The sequence below is a fragment of the Salvelinus fontinalis genome, chromosome 13 (assembly GCF_029448725.1).
Source record: "Salvelinus fontinalis isolate EN_2023a chromosome 13, ASM2944872v1, whole genome shotgun sequence".
Lineage (NCBI taxonomy): Eukaryota > Metazoa > Chordata > Actinopteri > Salmoniformes > Salmonidae > Salvelinus > Salvelinus fontinalis.
In genome coordinates, this window is record NC_074677.1 from 19247807 (window position 1) to 19267560 (window position 19754).

At 41.5% G+C, this 19754-nt stretch overlaps 1 protein-coding gene across 6 annotated transcripts in view; it reads right to left on the reverse strand.

The window, feature by feature from the left end:
• The window catches only part of sh3pxd2b (SH3 and PX domains 2B), a 62113-nt gene extending 42784 nt beyond the window's left edge, over window positions 1–19329 (reverse strand). For all 6 annotated transcript variants that reach the window (XM_055941989.1, XM_055941985.1, XM_055941988.1 and 3 more), the window contains exons 1-3: window positions 18954–19329; window positions 14257–14337; window positions 4223–4298 (exon numbers count right to left, since the gene is read on the reverse strand). In XM_055941989.1, the coding sequence (XP_055797964.1) occupies window positions 4223–4298; window positions 14257–14337; window positions 18954–19025 (229 nt within the window). In that variant the 5' untranslated portion in view covers window positions 19026–19329. The remainder of the gene's footprint in view (window positions 1–4222; window positions 4299–14256; window positions 14338–18953) is intronic.
• Window positions 19330–19754: the final 425 nt, after the last annotated feature.

A 19754-nucleotide genomic window follows, 5' to 3' on the forward strand; every position in this document is an offset into this window, starting at 1 on the left:
AAGGACCCTTGCTGGGCTATAACTTCATGACCCCCCACCCCCACCTGAGAACCCAATTCAGATCCCTCCAACTTGAGGAGGGCATATGAGGTATGCGGTCAGCTGTGGGGCTGGCTCAGGGAAGAGAACACCCCTGCCTTGCATAGTCCCGTGGGAAATCTTAATTGGGCATGGGACACAAGCTAAGGCTTGATCACCCTTTAGCTGGCCACCTTTGATGAGGGTGTTTAGTGATTAAAGGCCGAAACACCCACTGATTCGAAGGCACACTACTGAGGATGTGTCCCAAAATTGACATCTTAACCCAGTCTAAGAAATAAACCTCCCATGCCACTTTGTCAACATCACGGCAAATCTCATGTGAGTGCATACCATCTATTGGCACAATGGACAGTTTCAACATCTCGTCCCGTGTTTTATGATTCTGATTCAGTATGTATGTTACAGTTGTGAAGGACAATGACTTGTCTTCATAGAGTGGGCTTGTGTAGAGACTCCAGTCCAGTCCATTATATTGCACAGCTACTATCTTAGGCCAATACAGTGGCCTCATCAATAACCCAACTCTGACAGCACAATGAAAGTCATTAAGTGCACTGTGAATTGTTGGCCTTCTTTATCATATAGTGGATGGCATCTATATTGCGTTCTTATCGCACGGCCACACAAATGGCCACCGCCGGGAGTCTGGATTTGGGTCACTGGAACAATAACAAGAAATGGATACAAATAGGTCTCAGAAAACCTATTAAGTTTTCTGGTATTCAGGAAGTTGGGAGCAGACTGGTACCTCTCTCTCCTTTTAACCATGGAGGACCCGCTTGTAAATTTACTGAGAGCTTTACATTACAGAGCCATGGGACTGAGGTATTAAGTCAGGCCAATAAAATATCAGGTCAAAAAGAGAGATCTTAGAAATGACTATCTCCTCATCAAGGGTCTTATGATATTTGTTAAGACTGCTAACACAGTCACATCTAAGACATACAAAGTGAAATAACTATTACACAGGGGATCCATTTCCAAGCTCAACTGACTCAACACTTCCCACCCATTTTGGATGTGCCACATGCTCAGTCGACGAAAGGCCTGTTTAGGGAAAAATAAAATGTCTGCTGCTGTTACAGTACAGATTCAAACCTGGGCCAGGCAGACTTCCTTGCAACTCTGTGACCAGAGTGGCCAGCTGGGTATCAAACAGCTTTTGTTGCCCAGAGAGAGACTGTAAGTCTGGAAAGAGAGAGCGGGAACAGGGAGGAGCCTCTTCTCTCAGGCTCTCTACTCAACACAAGACACCCCAGGTCAGGAAAGCCACAGGAAACTTTCATGTGAAACAGTAGTGTCTCTATTGAATGAGCAGATGATTATATAAATAGTTTAAAATCGTTATTTAGTTGATGTCTCATTTGTTCTGGATGCAATCGTTAAGAGCTGAGATAAAAATAAAAAAAAATATTAAACAAAATATTCAACAAATCTGTCCTTTTGGGAGACTAGATCCATCCAATAAGATATTTCCCTAACCAAGTATGGCCCAGTTTAAAGTCATTCAACTTGATCTCACAAACAAGGAAAAAAAAGTGTGTGTTTCTATCATTAAACATCTGCAATCATTCTCCACCACTAATGTTTACAGAGTTGGCTCATGAATTGAGTTTGAGGCAGAGTGCTGGGAAGAGATATTTCCAAGGAAAGGCTAGATAGATGGCAGGTGTGTTTAGTAATTACAGAGGTCCCAGATGCTGACTCTTGAATACAGTCACTTCATACGCTGCTGTAGAAAGGCCTGGTATGTTTACCGGCACACCGCACTCAAGTACAACAATAGTGGTTGGAGCGTTGGGTTAGTAACCAAAAGGATGCAAGATCGAATCCCCAAGGTGACAAGGTAAAAAATCTGTCGTTCTGCCACTGAACATGGCAGTTAGCCTAGGAACAGTGGGTTGTCATTGAAAATAAGAATTTGTTCTTAACGGACTTGCCTAGTTAAATAAAGGTAAAATAAAATAAAAAATACAATGTTTGTATTTCTCTGTACAATCCTAACGGTTGTAAAATATGATATTGCTACACAAGTGGACATAAATATGAGCTGCTTAACAGGGACAATAGAAGGATCCAATTTATTTACTTCCATTGAATTATTCAGTTCCATGGAACCATGTGTGTAGCTGGCATGTTTGAAGTCAAAAGAGCAGGTTTGCTCCTAATATGAATAAATGAAGCTGTGTGTGGAGGCTGACATACAGAAGCTCCTGCTGTGAAAGTCATTGAGGTTGTCAGCCAACCAGACAGCCTGGATATAAAAACATTCACCATGAAGTCCTCTGTCAACAGTTGATCAACTGTTCTCATTCACAACGTTGAAGAAGTCGACTGGCGACTCATATCCAGAATCATAACCACGGTGAGGCAGGAAAACACAGAGCGGACATTTTGCAGATGCAAACAGAAACCACTTTGCTGATCCTAAACAAAACGAGAGGCCTTGAAGTACTAACCAAGCCCTGACAGGAAAACCACTTCCGTGTCTTGTTGGTTTGGTCGGAGTCGACCAGATTGGCCCGTTGGGCTGAGACTGCTTGCCCTGACCATGTGGTTGTGAGTGCAGACAGAAATCTGCTGTGCAAATCAGGCCGTACCACAGTTTGTAAAGAGCTGAAGAAGTCAGTCTGTGACTACAAGACAGCTAACAGAATATCTTTCTGGTCCTGCTCTGAAAGACGAGGGGGTGGACGATGGAGGAGGGGGGGAGGGAAAGACGTAGGAGTTCAAATGGGAACCACCTGAAAAAATGTTGAGCTGTTCACTTCAATTTCATTTCATTCAAGAAGGGGAGACAAACGTTAGTTAAAACAGCAGGCCTGGATGTTGACATCTACTCTGTGGGAATGGAACTAGTGGGAGTTTAGAATACAGAAAGACCTCAACGTGGTTCTGAACTTCTACCCCCAAGCCATAAGACTGCTAAATAGCTAGTTAAATAGTTAACCAGACTATCTGCATTGACCCTTTTGAATCATCACATACGCTGCTGTTACCGTTTATTATCTATCCTGTTGCCTAGTTATCCCTACCTATATATACATATCTACCTCAATTACCTCATACCCCTGCACAACGACTTGGTACTGTTACCCTGTGGATAAAGCCAAGCAATTGATGTGTTATTATTTTTATTTCTGTTTTTCCTTCTCTTTGCTTTGTTGGGAAGGGCCAGTAAGTAAGCATTTCACTGTTAGTCTACACCTGTTGTTTATGAAGCAAGTGATAAATACAATTTTATTTTATTTGGGATTTGAGTGCTCAGAATGAATCTTTCCTCACAGATGTATGAGCAATGAGCATACATGTCTGAAGCATTTACAACAATATATGAATCTAGGGAGAAGAAGAAAAGACTGTGGGAGTAATGTGGTCTGGTCTCCCTGGTTGGTCTCCTCCTCTCATTGCCTCTCTGTCTCTCTCTCGGTCTCTATCAGTTCTACAGTTCTAGACCTCCAGGCTTCCCCATAAGCCTCACATGGATTACTCTCATGAGACACTAAATGGCCTTGTTTCAAGAGCTGCTCATACGTGTGTCCAGTCTTAATTCAATCTGGGCCCCTCCTGCTTAGTGTGTTTGATGGACAGTATTGGAGGGAGGAACTAAAACGAGTAGCAATTTACAAAATTGCCATTGAGTTTATAAACGGAAAAACAAAACGGTGCTCGGTAAGGGAAATCGTGAGCTCATGAGAGGTGTGGATTTCCCAGGGTGCAACGTAGCAGCTCTTATGTTCTTCGTTCTCTGTTAATGCTGCTGCTTTGACAGCACCACGTGAGTTGGGACTGTCAGTCAGTAGCGGTGTGTTGTTGAACCGTTTCCTGTAGTGAGCCAAATCAGGGTCACACAGACTGATTCGTGGTAGTCTTAAACAAATCTACTTTGAAACAAAAGTATACACCTCAGACTCATGGTTATGGGCTTAACAAAAAGAAGGCACTTGTACCATGTCGGATATAGAGTTGAAATGTATAGAATGTTGAGTTTGCATCCCAATATTACATTTTATATACATCACAGAAGACTGAACTATAACAAAACTGTTTGACATAGAAACACCGGATAATTAAAACATACTTTTTTTCATTAATTATGAAATTATATATGTTTTTAAGAACATTCCACCCATGAGGTCAAATGTGTCTCTTTTAGTCATGGAAAGGGCTACACTCTTACCTGGTAGAAAAGGGATGATTCTCCGCTTGGGGTCTTTCTGCCCTCCTTCCACAGGGAACTTATCCAGAAGCTCCATCTGAAAGCACAGTGGCAACAACACAGGGAGTTAAACAACACATGCTATCACACAACAACATCACTGCATGGAGCAGTGGGAGGGTTGTACATTTTTACAATTCAGCAATTCCTAAAAGGACTGGTTCTGCCAATGATAAGAAATCCACACAACATATGGTATTTCTTCTTGGTTGAAGTAGCTAGGCTACATATGCTACGTGGCCTGTTAGCAAAGGCCCACTGACATAGTGAAACTTTTTTTTCTTCTCTTTTCTCCTTTTAAAGCCCAGTGTGCAGCTTTCTCTCTGTCTCCCAGTGATCCCTCCACAGTACTATAGGTTATTTTCCTACACTCTAGCCAATAACCTGCATTCTATTGGCAGCTGGAGTGAAAAGACACCTGGGTGTGTCAGCCAATGAATTTGAAGCCCTTTCTCCTTCCCTCTCAACACAGCAACAACACACTGAGGAGTGTTCAGTCCAGTCACTCCTGGCCAACCTGCTGACTGAGCCAACCCATCAACTACCCTCTGCTCTCTGGACCACCACAACAGAACCCAGGTGGGTCACGTTTACCATAAGCGGCAGTTTGCCGTTTTGAGGGGTTCCGAACAATGTTGCTTGCGATTTTTTTTAAATTGAACTTCCTGCATGATGACTTCTAATGTCTATCAATTCAAATGAGGAAAGTAGCTGAAAACTGTTCGACATATCTACTAATATTTTTATTTTACTACGCAAGTCAGTTAAGAACAAATTCTTATTTACAATAACAGCCTACCGGGGAACAGTGGGTTAACTGCCTTGCTCAGGGGCAGAACAACATATTTTTACCTTGTCAGCTCGGGGATTCGATCCAGCAACCTTTCGGTTACAGGCCCAACACTCTATCAACTAGGCTACCTGCCGCCACAATAGCCTATAGCCCAGTACCCAGAACTACGAGTCAAATATTATGGAGCACAAAGAGAAAAGGTCTCTAAGGGACACCGCTCTTTCTCTGCATACAGAGAAATGTCAATGAAGAGGTACTGGGAAAGACAGGGTATGATTTTCAAGACAGCCACCCTATAGTTAGACCAGTGACTGAGGCCCTCATTGTAAATAATAATTAGTTCTTAATTGACTAGCCTGGATAAAAAAAACAAGTACATTAATATCAATCTGATAGAATAATGGCATCTGTCTGCCGTGACGGCTAGGCTGTACTCCAGAAGCCGAGTGGGGTCAAATAGAACAAAAGTGCTGCCAGATAAAAGAGGAATGTTCTTCATTTCCTATTATATTAAACTTAGAGTGGAATGTCAGTGTCAGAACCAACTGGGTTTTTATGACACAAAATAAGGGCATACATACTCCATACTATTACTAACTAAACCAAACATATCTGTCCGGGTGGGGGGGGAATTATTCACTTTGTGTTGGAGAATAGATTAGAGACAGACCTCACAAATACTAGATTCATGTTTTTGTTTTCCGTCTTCTACAAACAAACAGACTAGAGTTAAAATTATTCAACTAGGTTGATGATGTGGGCAGCAAGCAGGGATCTGATTGGCCAGTGGGGCTGGTGATGTCGAAACAGTCTGTTTAGAGCATCTTGGTTCCTGCACTGGTGGAAAATTACTACTGGCCCATCATATGGAAACACTGGTATATGATGGGCCTGTCTTCTCCATCAGGGCTCCACAGAGCAACCATTTTACTTGCATATTGCTGTGCGACCTGACATTTCGATTTTGGAGCACCTAGAAAAATTAAGGATTCTAGCTTTAATATCTTAAATATTTTTCATTGCGCTCCCAAATATATTTGTGTGCGCCTACATTTTTCAACTTAGCCCTGTCCATGCAGAGTTGAGATTGGATAAATAGATGGGTGGATTCGGGCTTGTTTAGAAGGGCTTGTATCTGACTTGCACAGAGAAGGAGCATTTCCTCTGATTCTCTAACACATGTCTTACTACTGGCCTTACTACCAGTTAAAAGACAGTACAGTTAGCTGTAAAGCTTTCTCAGTATCACATGTCATACCTTGCAACAGAGAGTGCTATAATATAACTCATTGTTACTACAGTGCTATAATGTTGCTATGACACTCAGCAGTATGACTTTGGACCAGTCACAAGCAGAGAGCTCTTGACCTCAATGCACAGTCTACAGGCAGCTGTGTAAATTAACTCAACATAAAGCTATATAGTCACAATGCAAATGGCTGTCGGTGGAAGTTAAAGAAACCATAACAGTCTGTTGGTGGCTGAAGCCAAAGAAAGCAGAGAAGAGAGCACTGAAGACGTGTGAGATGAGAGGAATGTTATGGCAGAGTGCTCCAATACTTTGGATCCAGTTTGGCAAAGACAGGATGGATATCAAGGAGGTGAAGAATGTTTCAGTCACAGAGTAAAAAGCACCTTCTATACCATGTTCATTATTGTCATGATTTATCAGTACTATTATATCCCCATGTCACACTCCCTCTCATGATTGCAATCATGGTTAATTAATAGCACCATGTCTGTTGACTGTACTAATGACCTCACTGACTGTTCACGTTAACATCACATTAAACTCTACCTGCTTAGTAGTCATACACGACTACTTTCCTGTCAACATTGTTACTTCCTGCACCTCCTCATTCGATATCCATAATTCTCCTCTATGCTTTCCTACAATATGCAACCCTTCATCTCTCCAGAAACTAAAGCTCCACCTAATGTTCCAAATGCCCAGTGGCTATTAAATCAGATTTAAACATGTTTATTACGTGAATAATCTATGAAAGCTCTTGAGAGATGCAAACGCCTTCACGAACCCAGTCAATTATTATGCAGAATTCTATATATGCTCCAACTGACAATCATTAAAACAGATGTAGGAGCTTAATAAATCGTTTGTTCCTGAGAATTTTTCTGCACCGAATGTGCAGATGAGCTTTGTGATTTACATACTGTAAATTCACTGAAAACACACAGTTGTGTTAACAGTATTGCACTTTTTATGTAGGCTACTTTTTGCCAGTTAATAGCCTAACCACCGATCAAGCAACATAATGGACGAAAGATTATTTTACTGTAACAATATACAGTGCCTTTGGAAAGTATTCAGACCCATTTACTTTCTCCAAATCTTGTTAGGTTACAGCCTTATTCTAAAATGTATTAAATCGTTTTTTCCCCCTCAACAATCTACAAACAGAACCCCTTAATGACAAAGCAAAAACAGGTATTTAGAAATGTTTGCTAATTTATTGAAAATAAAAAACTGAAATATCACATTTACATAAGTGATCAGACCCTGTACTCTATTGAAGCACCTTTGGTAGGGATTACAGCCTCGAGTCCTCTTGGGTATGAAAAAACAAGCTTGCCACACCTGTATTTGGGGAGTCTCTCCCCTTCTTCTCTGCAGATCCTCTCAAGCTCTGTCAGGTTGGATGGGGAGTGTTGCTGCACAGCTATTTTCAGGTCTCTCCAGAGATGCTTTGATTGTGTTCAAGTCCGGGCTCTGGCTGGGCCACTCAGGACATTCAGAGACTTGTCCCAATGCCACTTCTACGTTGTCTTGGCTGTGTGCTTAGTATCGTTGTCCTGTTGGAAGGTGAACCTTCACCCCAGTCTGAGGTCCTGAGCGCTCTGGAGCAGGCTTTCATCAAGGATCTCTCTGTACTTTGCTCTGTTCATCTTTGCCTCGATCCTGACTAGTCTCCCAGTCCCTGCCGCTGAAAAACATCCCCACAGTATAATGCTGCCATCACCATGCTTCACTGTAGGGATGGTGCCAGGTTTCCTCCAGACGTGACGCTTGGCATTCAGGCCAAGTAGTTAAATCTAGGTTTTATCAGACCAGATAATCTTGTTTCTGATGGTCTGAGAGTCCTTTAGGTGCCTTTTGGCAAACTCGAAGCGGGTTGTCATGTACCTACCATAAAGGCCTGATTGGTGGAGTGCTGCAGAGATGGTTGTCCTTCTGGAAGGTTCTCCCTTCTCCACAGAGAAACTGGAGCTCTATCAGAGTGACTATCGGGTTCTTGGTCACCTCCCTGACCAAGGTCCTTCTCCCCCGATTGCTCAGTTTGGCTGGGCGGCCAGTTCTAGGAAGAGTCTTGGTTGTTTCAAACCTCTTCCATTTAAGAATGATGGAGGCCACTGTGCTCTTGGTGCAGACATTTTTTGGTACCCTTCCTCAGATCTGTGCCTTGACACAATCCTGTCTTGGTTTTTACTCTGGCATGCACTGTCAACTGTGGGAGCTTATATAGACATGTACAATCAATTGAATTTACCACAGTTGTAGAAACATCTCAAGGATGATCAATGGAAACAGGATGCACCTGAGCTCAATTTTGAGTCTCATAGCAAAGGGTCTGAATACTTATGGAAATTAGGTATTTCTGTTTATTTGTATAAATTTGCAAAAATATCTAACACACATTTTTTTCCTCCACTTTATCATTATGTGTGCAGACTGCTGAGGAATGTTTATAAAATTATTATATATATATATATATAGATATATATATAGATATATATATATTTTTTTATACATGTAATCCATTTTAGAATAAGGCTGTAATGTAACAAAATGTAGAAGTCAAGGGGTCTGAATACTTTCTAAATGCACTATAGGTCAAATTGAGATCCTACATCTGTAACTTAAGTGTATATCTTAATTTTTTTTTTTTTAACTAAATCATTATATATCCCAATAAACCCAATAATATCCACGACGTGGAATGAAAATGTACTGAGCTATTTCTACAAATGTGACCCAACAAAAGCAACAGAAGAACTGACTAGTGTAGAAAAAGGAGAAGATCAGCAGGGAACTAAGAATACCAGTCCTGTAGACGGCAATTAGGGGAGGTTCTGATTGATCCAAGCTCTACATCAAACTTCCAGCTACATCACTCCTTCCTCTGTCAAACAAAGAGAAGGCAGAGGGAAAAGACCTCTGACTGACTACACATGACAACCATCTGTCTGGCTAAAGAGGCAGATGCATCGTTTCACAGATCCTCCTTTTACTTTAAGACTTGGAATACCGACAGTCAGAGAGAAATACAGCGAGAGAGAGAGAGAGAGCGAGAGTGAGAGAATACCCCACACATGCTGTAACTGTTCCCATGTGTCTAGCAGGGAGCCACACCCTAACTGACTCTGACTCTCTACCATCGCTCCAACACCCTGTCTATGGCCTGTAATCAGAGCTGATGTCTTAGATGAGGAAAGCCATCTGACTAAGGTGAATATGTAGCCTTGTCTCTGCTGCAGACAACCAGTTACATCATGTACACATAACTCTCACATTAATGACTTGAGAATGGGTTTAATGGGTTCTAGCAACACAATAGTAAATACTGACTTCATTTGACATAGCGTTTTTCTTGGCAATGGATGGCCTACTGAGGTACTGTTAACTTTAGTTGTGATGGACTACCCACTGGGCACAGACATCAAATCAACATCTATTCCACGTAATTTCATTGATGAATCTAGCTAGCTAACTAATTCAGACAAAAAAGAGGGCTGTTAATGACTAATACATTAATAAGTAAACAAGGAAACGACAAAGAATGTAGGGTCTCAGGTGTGATGTCTGCTGGGAGGTATGACATCACAGCCAGGGGAGTAACGGTGGGTTATCATCACACGACTCCTCCATCACTACACCTAACAGAATAAAGGGCTACACAGTCAAACTTACATTTGACATGACATTTTAGTCATTTAGCAGACACTCTTATCCAGAGCGACTTAAAATAAGTATTTTGCATCAAATTAATTCATTAATTGGGCAGCAAATTCTTGTTTGGTCAGAGACTAAGTTAATTTGCGACGGTCAGCTATCATTCGTCTGGTTCATATCCTCTTCTGTAACTACATCAGACAGTCTCATCAGACACAAAGGCCTTTGTTCTCTGGATCTGAGTCTCCCTCTCAAAACAGGACTAGAATGAGTGTTAAAGGCCTCCTCCGACAACCACATCTCTTTCTGGAATTTCCAGTGCTGTAAAGTACTTAAGTAAAAATTCTTTAAAGTACTACTTAAGTTTTTTTGGGGGGGTATCTGTACTTTACTTAATATTTGACAACTTTTACTTCACTACATTCCTTAAGAGAATATTGTACTTTTTACTCCAAACATTTTCCTTGACACCCAAAAGTACTTTTATTTTGAATGTTTGGTAGGACAGGAAAATAGTCCAATTCACACACTTATCAACCAAGCATCCCTGGTCATCCCTACTGCCTCTAATCTGGTGGACTCACTAAACACACATGTTTCGTTTGTAAATGATGTCTGAATTTTGGACTGTGGCTCTCCATTAATAAAAAAAGAACAAGAAAATGGTGCCATCTGGTTTGCTTAATATAAGGAATTTGAAGTGATTTATACTACTATTTTAGCAATAACATTTACTTTTGACACAAGTATATTTTAAACCAAATACTTTTAAACTTCTACTCAAGTAGAATTTTACTGGGTGACTTTTACTTGAGTTATTTTATATTAAAGCTTTGGAAAACATTGGTTAAAATGAGTGAATCACACTCAAAAAGACCAACGTCATGTGTTTTCAATAGGAATTGTTGAAAACATTCTACTTTGAGCAATGTTGTTGAGCAATGTCAACAGAGAGCATGTGAGGTGAGGAGCCTTCGTTTAGACTTGCATTTCCTGCCACTGCGTCGGTCTGCCCTGTAAGCAATGTGCTGGCTCAGCACATGGTTTTCAAAACCCTTTTTAAAAGGGAGAAAATGAAATTTAAAAAAGGGAAAAAACTGAGCAGTGAAACTAAACTCTCACATTTCAAGTCTTGCATAGTGACGGCTGGGCAGACATTGCCTTAAAAAACACTTTCAATAGTCATAAACAAAGGCAGGAGACACAGGTAACACAGGTTTCATTTCCATAGTGCACAGTACTGCTATGTACTATATTTACAGACCCACATATCTTCTGTTCAGCATTTTCTAAGTCAAGGCATATGTTATGTCTAATTGTTTCCAGATCAAAAAGTATAGCATGGGATCCAGTTTATTGCAATAGGGTCCAGCAAATTATTGTGCACCAGAGAATAAGAGCCTCTTTAGCTTTTGTGCAAAACGCTGCTCACAACAGGCAGCCCCATGATCTCAACAGAGGATTGGCATCTTTCCACATTAAAAGGGTTTTGTTACTCGATTACCACGTCTGGAAAATATGTGACAGCTGTGAGTTGAGGGAGACAGTAGTCAAGTATCAGCTTTACATCACACCAATGCATAGGAATAAGAGTTTGTATCTATTCGAAAGTGGTTTTAGAATTTAGACACAAGGATAGGGCATATCCAACGTGGACAGATGTAGAGCATGGAAACAGTACTTAGTGCCATGGAAACAGAATCTCTGTAAACAGCAACTGGGAGGAACCTATGACAGAGTCTCTGTATTTTCCATAATTTGTTAAAGCAATGCATCAGTCATTTTGGTTCAAGGCACTTACACGACATCGTGAAATTTGCATGCAATTTTGTTTACGCTAAACTGTGTTTCCATTTCTACTGTATCTCAAATGGCTCAGGAAACTGTTCTGGCTTCAAGTCGAGGAATCTAAAGACAAATACTAACTCTGCATTAGTAATTAGAGAGGAGTAAACAACAACGTGCAGAGCTTGTTTGCTCGGCTTCATTTGATGCAGTTGGCCTAATACTATGTTACAGTTGTTTTATTCCCTCACCAACAGGTAACAGCTCTCATCAGCTGCCATCAGTGGACCAGGTAGTTTAAAGTAGACAGAATGTGAGGCGACATCTAGACCAGTCATAATAATAGCCTGTCTGTCTTTGTCGTCTTCCCGCAATGTCTTACAGACTCAATGACTAACAGAGAAGCTCAATAAAATGTATTCTCTGCTAGAATTGTGAACTTAGTTAAAAGTATAATGACACTATCTCTGAGGACTGTATTATGATGACTCCACTGGGCCCCAGCGGCATTCGTACTGAAGTAAACTGTGGACAAGACAAATACAGCACCATGAATCAACCCAGACCTACAGCCATAGGTTTGCCAACAGCATTAGCCACTATTGATTTGATGTGATGCAAGAGACAGCCTGTCTCTGTGGTTATATATAATATCGAGGCGTATGATCATGTCATCGTTCTTTGTTTGCCAGCCGATCTGTTCATCTGAACATTACCTTCAAACAAAGGCTGTCTCCTGCAGGGTGGACAGCAGTGACATCAGAGAGGAGTGAGGGATGATGACCCAGGGAGAGTCAGAGGAAGGGAGGAAGAGAGGAACAGGGATTGTGTGTGTGTGTGTGTGTGTGAATAGTTTTCCTCATTGTGAGTCATGAGATCAGATTTTGATGTTGTATCCTTTACAAAGCAGTACAACACCAGAGGAGTCCAGTAGTGACGCAGCCAAACAGATGACGTGTTCCACAGTGAGAAGCACTATTCTAGGCCGGCCCAGCCCATTGGTCTTATGTCCTTACCAACAGACAGCAACCATGGCAGGCTCTCAGAGAGATGCATCCAGGTGGGTCAGTACCGTCAGAGGAGCAGTAGCCAGATGAAATGACTCATCACTCCTTCACTGTCCAGGCTGTGTCCCGAATGGAACCCTATCCTTAGAGAGTGCACCATTCTGGACCTGGGCCTACACTTTTAGAAAAAAAGGGTTCCGAAAGGGTTCTTCAGCTGTCCCCATAGGAGAACCCATTTTGGGTTCCAGGTAGAACCCTCTGTAGAAAGGATTCTACATGGAACCCAAAAGGGTTCTACCTGACACCAAAAGTTTTCTACCTGCAGCCATAAGGGTTCTTCAAAGGGCTCTCCTATAGGGACAGATAGTACCCTGACATGAGTGTAGGACTCTGGTCAAAAGGGCACTTTACAGGTAATAGGGTGCGTTGCATTTTGTATGCAGTACAGGCCTTAGTTCTCAGAAGATGACGCTACCAGCCACCGTCATAGACGGTCAGCCAGCTTGCAGTCTGAGCCACAGCTTTACAGGAATTGACATAAGCCCAATTCAATGAATGATAAATGAACTGTTTCTTTTCATGTACCAGCGCCAAACCAATGGGCCAAACCAGGAGATGTGATCTGGTGTAATCATAAAGGTTATCTGAATTTCACACTCCACTCTGAGAGCCCACCCAGAGCTTTAAATAGAGAAGGAAGCAGCTGAAAAGCATACGAGGGAATGCCCCATTTTAAAAATACACACTGACTCAATATGACCCTGCATCTCCAATAGGCCTACCTGCTTACATTAATCTACACTCAGACCATATTACACAATGTACACCAAGTATTAATACTGAGGATATATTTAACAGAGATCAATTGCCACAGAAAAAGGAACTGAAACTCTGAGGAGATTCCCTCCACAGGCAGTTTATTGTGACGTGTGACGTTCTATTCTATTTTTGTGGTTATCTGTTAAAATCAACATTCAGCTTATTCAGGCTCCATTAGTTCCTTTTCCGAATCGACTCATATGCAGGTAATTACCAAAATCACATGGTTCAGTGACCCAGGCACAAACACTGTGCCTGGGTGGTAGGCCTGTACAATGGTATTTTTAAGAAATAAGACATGAGGGGGTGTGGTATATGGCCAATATACCACGGCTAAGGGCTGTTCTTAGGCACAACGCATCGCGGACACAGCCCTTAGCCGTGGTATATTGGCCATATACCACAAACCCCCGAAGTGCCTTATTGCTATTATAAACTGGCTACCAACGTAATTAGAGCAGTAAAAATGTATGTTTTGTCATACCCGTGGTATACGGTCTGATATACCACGGCTGTCAGCCAAATCAGCATTCAGGGCTCGAACCACCCAGCTTATAGCCTTAGGGCTCTGGTAGAAAGTAGTGTACTATGTAGGGAATAGGGTGCCATTTAAAATGCAGCCATATAGTGTGGATGTATGATTGTACTTTAACTTGTTTTCCCACAGCTGTTCCCAACTCACCTGCAGATGGAAGAACTTGCTGTAGCGTCTGAAGATGACCTCAGTGCTACCATCAGACCAAGACACTTTGATGATGTAAACCTGATAGAAAGAAAAAAGGGGGTTACCTTTAAAACCTTTAACTCTTACAAAGCATATAGTTACTATTACTGAATAGGTGTGACGACCAGGACCCATATTAATTAAAATGGATCCATATATTCATGGTAACAACAGTGTAATAACCTCAATATGCTGTTAAACCCATAATAGCTTCAAAGGTGAAATCCCTTGATGATTCCATTTCTGATTCATGGTCACACCTAGTCCACAATGACGTGGATTCAAGGGAAGATAAATGGAGTTACTAGGTACATTGTGTGGCTCAATTTGGTGTCATGTCAACCATTTTCTACAGAATGGATCTGACATCCTTTCATATGATCTCACTTCCTTCCCACACCATGAGATCATCATTTCCTGTGTAAAAGGAAAAGATCATGTCTACTACTCACGCATTGGGATAACACAATTGTAGTTTTGCAAAGGATGCATGGACAATAGACATACAGTGCATTCGGAAAGTATTCAGACCCATTTTCTTTTTCCACATTTTGTTACGTTACAGCCTTATTCTAAAATGTATTAAATACATTTTTCCTTCATTGATCAACACACAATAGCCGATAATGAAAAAGCCAAAACAGGATTTAGACATTTTTGCAAATGTAGAAAAATAAAAACAGAAATACCTTATTTACATAAGTATTCAGACCCTTTGTTATGAGACTCGAAATTGAACTCAGTTGCATCCTGTTTCCATTGATCATCCTTGAGATGTTTCCACAACTTGATTGGAGTCCACCTGTGGTAAATTCAATTGATTGGACATGATTTGGAAAGGCACACACCTGTCTTTATAAGGTCCCACAGTTGACAGTGCATGTCAGAGCAATGGTCGTAGCGCTCAGAGACAGGATTGTGTCGAGGCACAGATCTGGGGAAGGGTACCAAAAAATGTCTGCAGCATTGAAGGTCCCCAAGAACACAGTAGCCTCCATCAATCTTAAATGGAAGAAGTTAGAACCATCAAGACTCTTCCTAGAGATGGCCGCCCGGCTAAACTGAGCAATCGGGGGAGAAGGGCCTTGGTCAGGGAGGTGCCAAGAGCCCAATGGTGACTCTGACAGAGCTCCAGAGTTCCTCTGTGGAGATGGGAGAACCTTCCAGAAGGACAACCATCTCTGCAGCACTCTACCAATCAGGCCTTTATGGTAGTGTGGCCAGATGGAAGCCACTCCTCAGTAAAAGGCACATGACAGCCCGCATGGAGTTTGCCAAAAGGCACCTAAAGACTCTCAGACCATGAGAAACAAGATTATCTGGTCTGATGAAACCAAGATTTAACTAGTTGGCCTGAATGCCAAGCGTCACGTCTGGAGGAAACCTGGCACCATCCCTACAGTGAAGCATGGTGATGGCAGCATTATACTGTGGGGATGTTTTTCAGCGGCAGGGACTGGGAAACAAGTCAGAATCGGGGGAAAGATGAACGATGCAAAGTACAGAGATCCTTGATGAAAGCCTGCTCCAGAGTGCTCAGGACCTCAGACTGGGGCGACGGTTCACCTTCCAACAGGACAATGACCCTAAGCACATAGCCAAGACAACGCATGAGTGGCTTCGGGACAAGTCTCTGAATGTCCTTGAGTGGCCCAGTCAGAGCCCAGGCTTGAACCCAATCGAACATCTCTGGAGAGACCTGAAAATAGCTGTGCAGTGATGCTCCCCATCCAACCTGACAGAGCTTGAGAGGATCTGCAGATAAGAAGGTGAGAAACTCCCCATATACAGGTGTGCCAAGCTTGTAACATCATACCCAAGAAGACTCGAGGCTGTAATCACTGCCAAAGGTGCTTCAACAAAGTACTGAGCAAAGGGCCTGAATACTTATATAAATGTAATATTTCCAGGTTTTTATTTTTATTTTGTTTTTTTGTCATTCAACAAGAGACGACTCGTTTTCATGCACATTTTATCATTGAGAAATACTGCACCAAACATCTTAGTTAGATGTAAAATTGCACGACTAAGATCTCCTCTGCAAAAACGTCTAAATTAGTGACAGATTTCTAGAACTATCATAAAATAATGCTGACTATTTTGAGGAAGTGTATACTGGCTATGGCGTCTCAAAATGGACAAACAGTACTATTGCCGTTGTTTTCCCATTTTTTTTTTGCGAAGGTCTTTTAAGGGAGTATATCAGCACACTCATTCGTTTCGGCGAGTTCGGCTAGACGCCAGCTGAACTGCAGCCTGCTGACACCTTTAAGGGTGCCATGAAATACTAAAGGCTTGGGTATTCTTCTTGTAACATCAGTGAAACCAACCATTGGTAAAAATAAAATACTTTGCATCACCCACCCTAAGATCAAAGTACTAACCCGACAGTGAATGAAAATAAAGCATCTTGCAGGCTGTCGACATTCAATAATGGCCTGCTGGTGCTTGACATACAAGTGCAACAAACACTTTCTTTTTTGTAAAGTGAGAAAGAGAGTCTGGGAGGTTATCGGACGGAAACTCCACACTGATTGTGTCTGGCTGAGTGCTTCTGTTGGCCTCTGTCCCAGGCCGGGCCAGCTCGGCCTGGCCCAACTCCCTGCCTTCCCTGTAGGAGACCAAAGTCTGTGGAAGATGCTAAACACAGGGCTCAATGCAGGGCACACAACCAGTAAACCAGCAGATGAAGGAGACACAGGAGCTCAAGATCTTTATATCCTGGGTATTTTTGTACGACGTAACCAGTCATCAACATCTTCATCATACATCCAAAACTCAAACCCTTTATGGGGACTGAGGAGTGGTTATCTAAATAAGAAAACTTTCTTCCATCTGCCTCAGCCCACACTCAGCTCCTAACCCTTTCACTGTGCATTGGAGATCATTCAAAACAGAAACCCTGAGGTGGCTTTGATGCTTGGATACAGCAACAAAAACACTTTTGGGATGCACTGATCACAGCACCATCAGAAAGTAGAATACTGTATATTGTAAGCATGCTTCATCATGTTTTGCAGTCTGCACACAAGGCATTCTCATTATCATTCTGATGGCGCAGGAATTTTGTAGTAAGCCTACTGTCTATTTGTATAAGGTAATATTGTAATGGAAGTGAGCAACACAACAAGTTGTAGTCAAGACTAAACAAAAATGGGCCAGACCTTCATGCCAGACAGTCTCAAACTGCATGTCCTGCTTCTGCTCTCTGTCCTGGACAGAAGTGTGCAGAACGGCATTCCTTGTTCAAACATTCTGCCAAGGCCTTGTGTACTCTGAGCTAACAATGACCTTGGGAATAGATGAGTGAGTAGTATGCTTCCTGGTCAACAAATACCAATACCCGAGGTCACGGTTTTCTACTACAGTGTGTAGCCTATAGGTGAGCATGAAGGCCTGGTAGGCAGTAGGGCTGGAAATTGCCAGGGACCTTAAGATATGATATTATCATGATACTTAGGTGCCAACATTATATGTTTTGCGATTCTCACGATTCTTTGTTTTGCAAATCGATAATGTGATTTTATTGCATTTCGATTTTCGCAACATATGTCTTCTGCAAAGGGACAAGAGAGAGCCATGAGAAAACGACCCGTTTTCAGTCATGAAAATAAAAGTGCTGAAAACAAATAAGGCTCCCCGTTTAAAAAGAAGATGGAGAACAAGTTATGAAGGAAAAATACTGGAGTTTTAAAACGATATGATATATCATTAAAAATAATATACCGATATGTAACTGTATCAATGTTTTACCCCATCAGGATGGACTACCCAAACAATCACACTAACTCAAATCATGCATTGCTTCTCCGCTTCAGAAATGTGGTTCTCTCAACCGTTCTGAAATAGACATTAGACCAATTAAAATCTATGACAGCTAATCGAAGGCTACTCTTCGCGATGTTTTGAAAAGTCTGTGTCAGGTTTTATACACACATACACCTATCATACACATACACCTATCATACACACACACCTAAGAATGTGTTCTTAACAGACTTGGCGAGTTAAATAAAGGTTAAATAAAATAAAAAATAAAATCATGCCCTCGACTGCATTACGAACCTCACTGGTGAGCATATTGTTCCTCCGACAGCGTACTGCTTATACTTTTACTCTGTTTATAGTTTACCGTTATATAACACACTAAAGTGGCAGCAGTTTTGGAAATAACTGTTTTCAATATTGGTCGTGTGTTTTTTTATATTTAATAAAGTTATATAACCAGGTGTAGCCTACATTCCAAGTGTCCAAAAGTTTTGATCAGAAACCAAACCAACAACTTATAATAGTAACATTATTTTACTGCAGTAGCCTAATAAAGTGGAAATTAAAACAAACAACACCAAGAGTCTGAGAAAAAGCGCATGCCTGGTGCTCGGGTTTTTTCCAGATGTTGACATGTGGTCTCAAAAGAAAACATTAATTGGACATTTTCAACGCTAAACCTTTCCCCAACCACTCACTCCACTTTTCTTTAGATGCATGCAACATGGTCGCACTGTAATTTTTTCTTCCAGCGACTGTTTTGGTCAAATGTAATTTGATACTCTCTTTGTTTTTACTTAATCGAAGAAAATACGTGTGTCACATATATTCCTACAATATACATACGTGGTCGGTCCTCTCCTGTAAAAAAAAACGTATTGACTTACATAGTGTTTGTTCGGATTTCTCCTCTTCTGTACATCTTGAACTGTTACTTCGTGCACAGTCCGCCTTGCCATGATGTTCACTTTCAGAGCCTCCACTAAAAACAACAGGCCGGTTTAGAAACGATCAGACCTGAATGCCAAAGTTTACGCAGCCAACCTTTGTCATTCGTCAGATTCTTGATTGCAGGATGAAACAATTGGGATACTTTTTCGTAGATGGTTCACGTCAGATTTCCTGTCCCACATTCAGCCTTTACTCTTCTTGCCCTGTCCGGCAGTAGGCTATGTCTGACCTTCTCTGAACCAAACTCCCAGTCTATCCCAGCTCACCGACTCTAATTTGACAACGGGAAGGTTTCCACAACATAAAATGGGTGTATTCATTACGTCCTGCAACGGAAACCGTTAACCGTTTAAGAACCAAACGGAAGCAAATGGGGAGGGACCTACTTGAATTTGTCCAATAGAAACTCTCGTTTTCGTTTGGAGTAAACGGGTTATGTTGCAAAACGTTTTTCAACAAACAAAACGTTTTTGGAACAGAATCGGTCCGGTAGTCAATCATACCGTCCGGCAGTCAGCAACAAAGAGGAGCTATGGTACAGTATGACAAAAGTTATTTCGGCTAGAGGCCTAGGCCTGCTATAGACATGTTTAAATCTGATATTGAAGTTTACTGGGAGAATGTCTTTGGGCAACTTTTCCTTTTGATAGACTTCTTTATAAAGTTAAATTGTTCCCAAAGCTTTTGGGAAGGAGACAGATTTCAACTGATAAACAGCTTTTACTGTTATAACTATA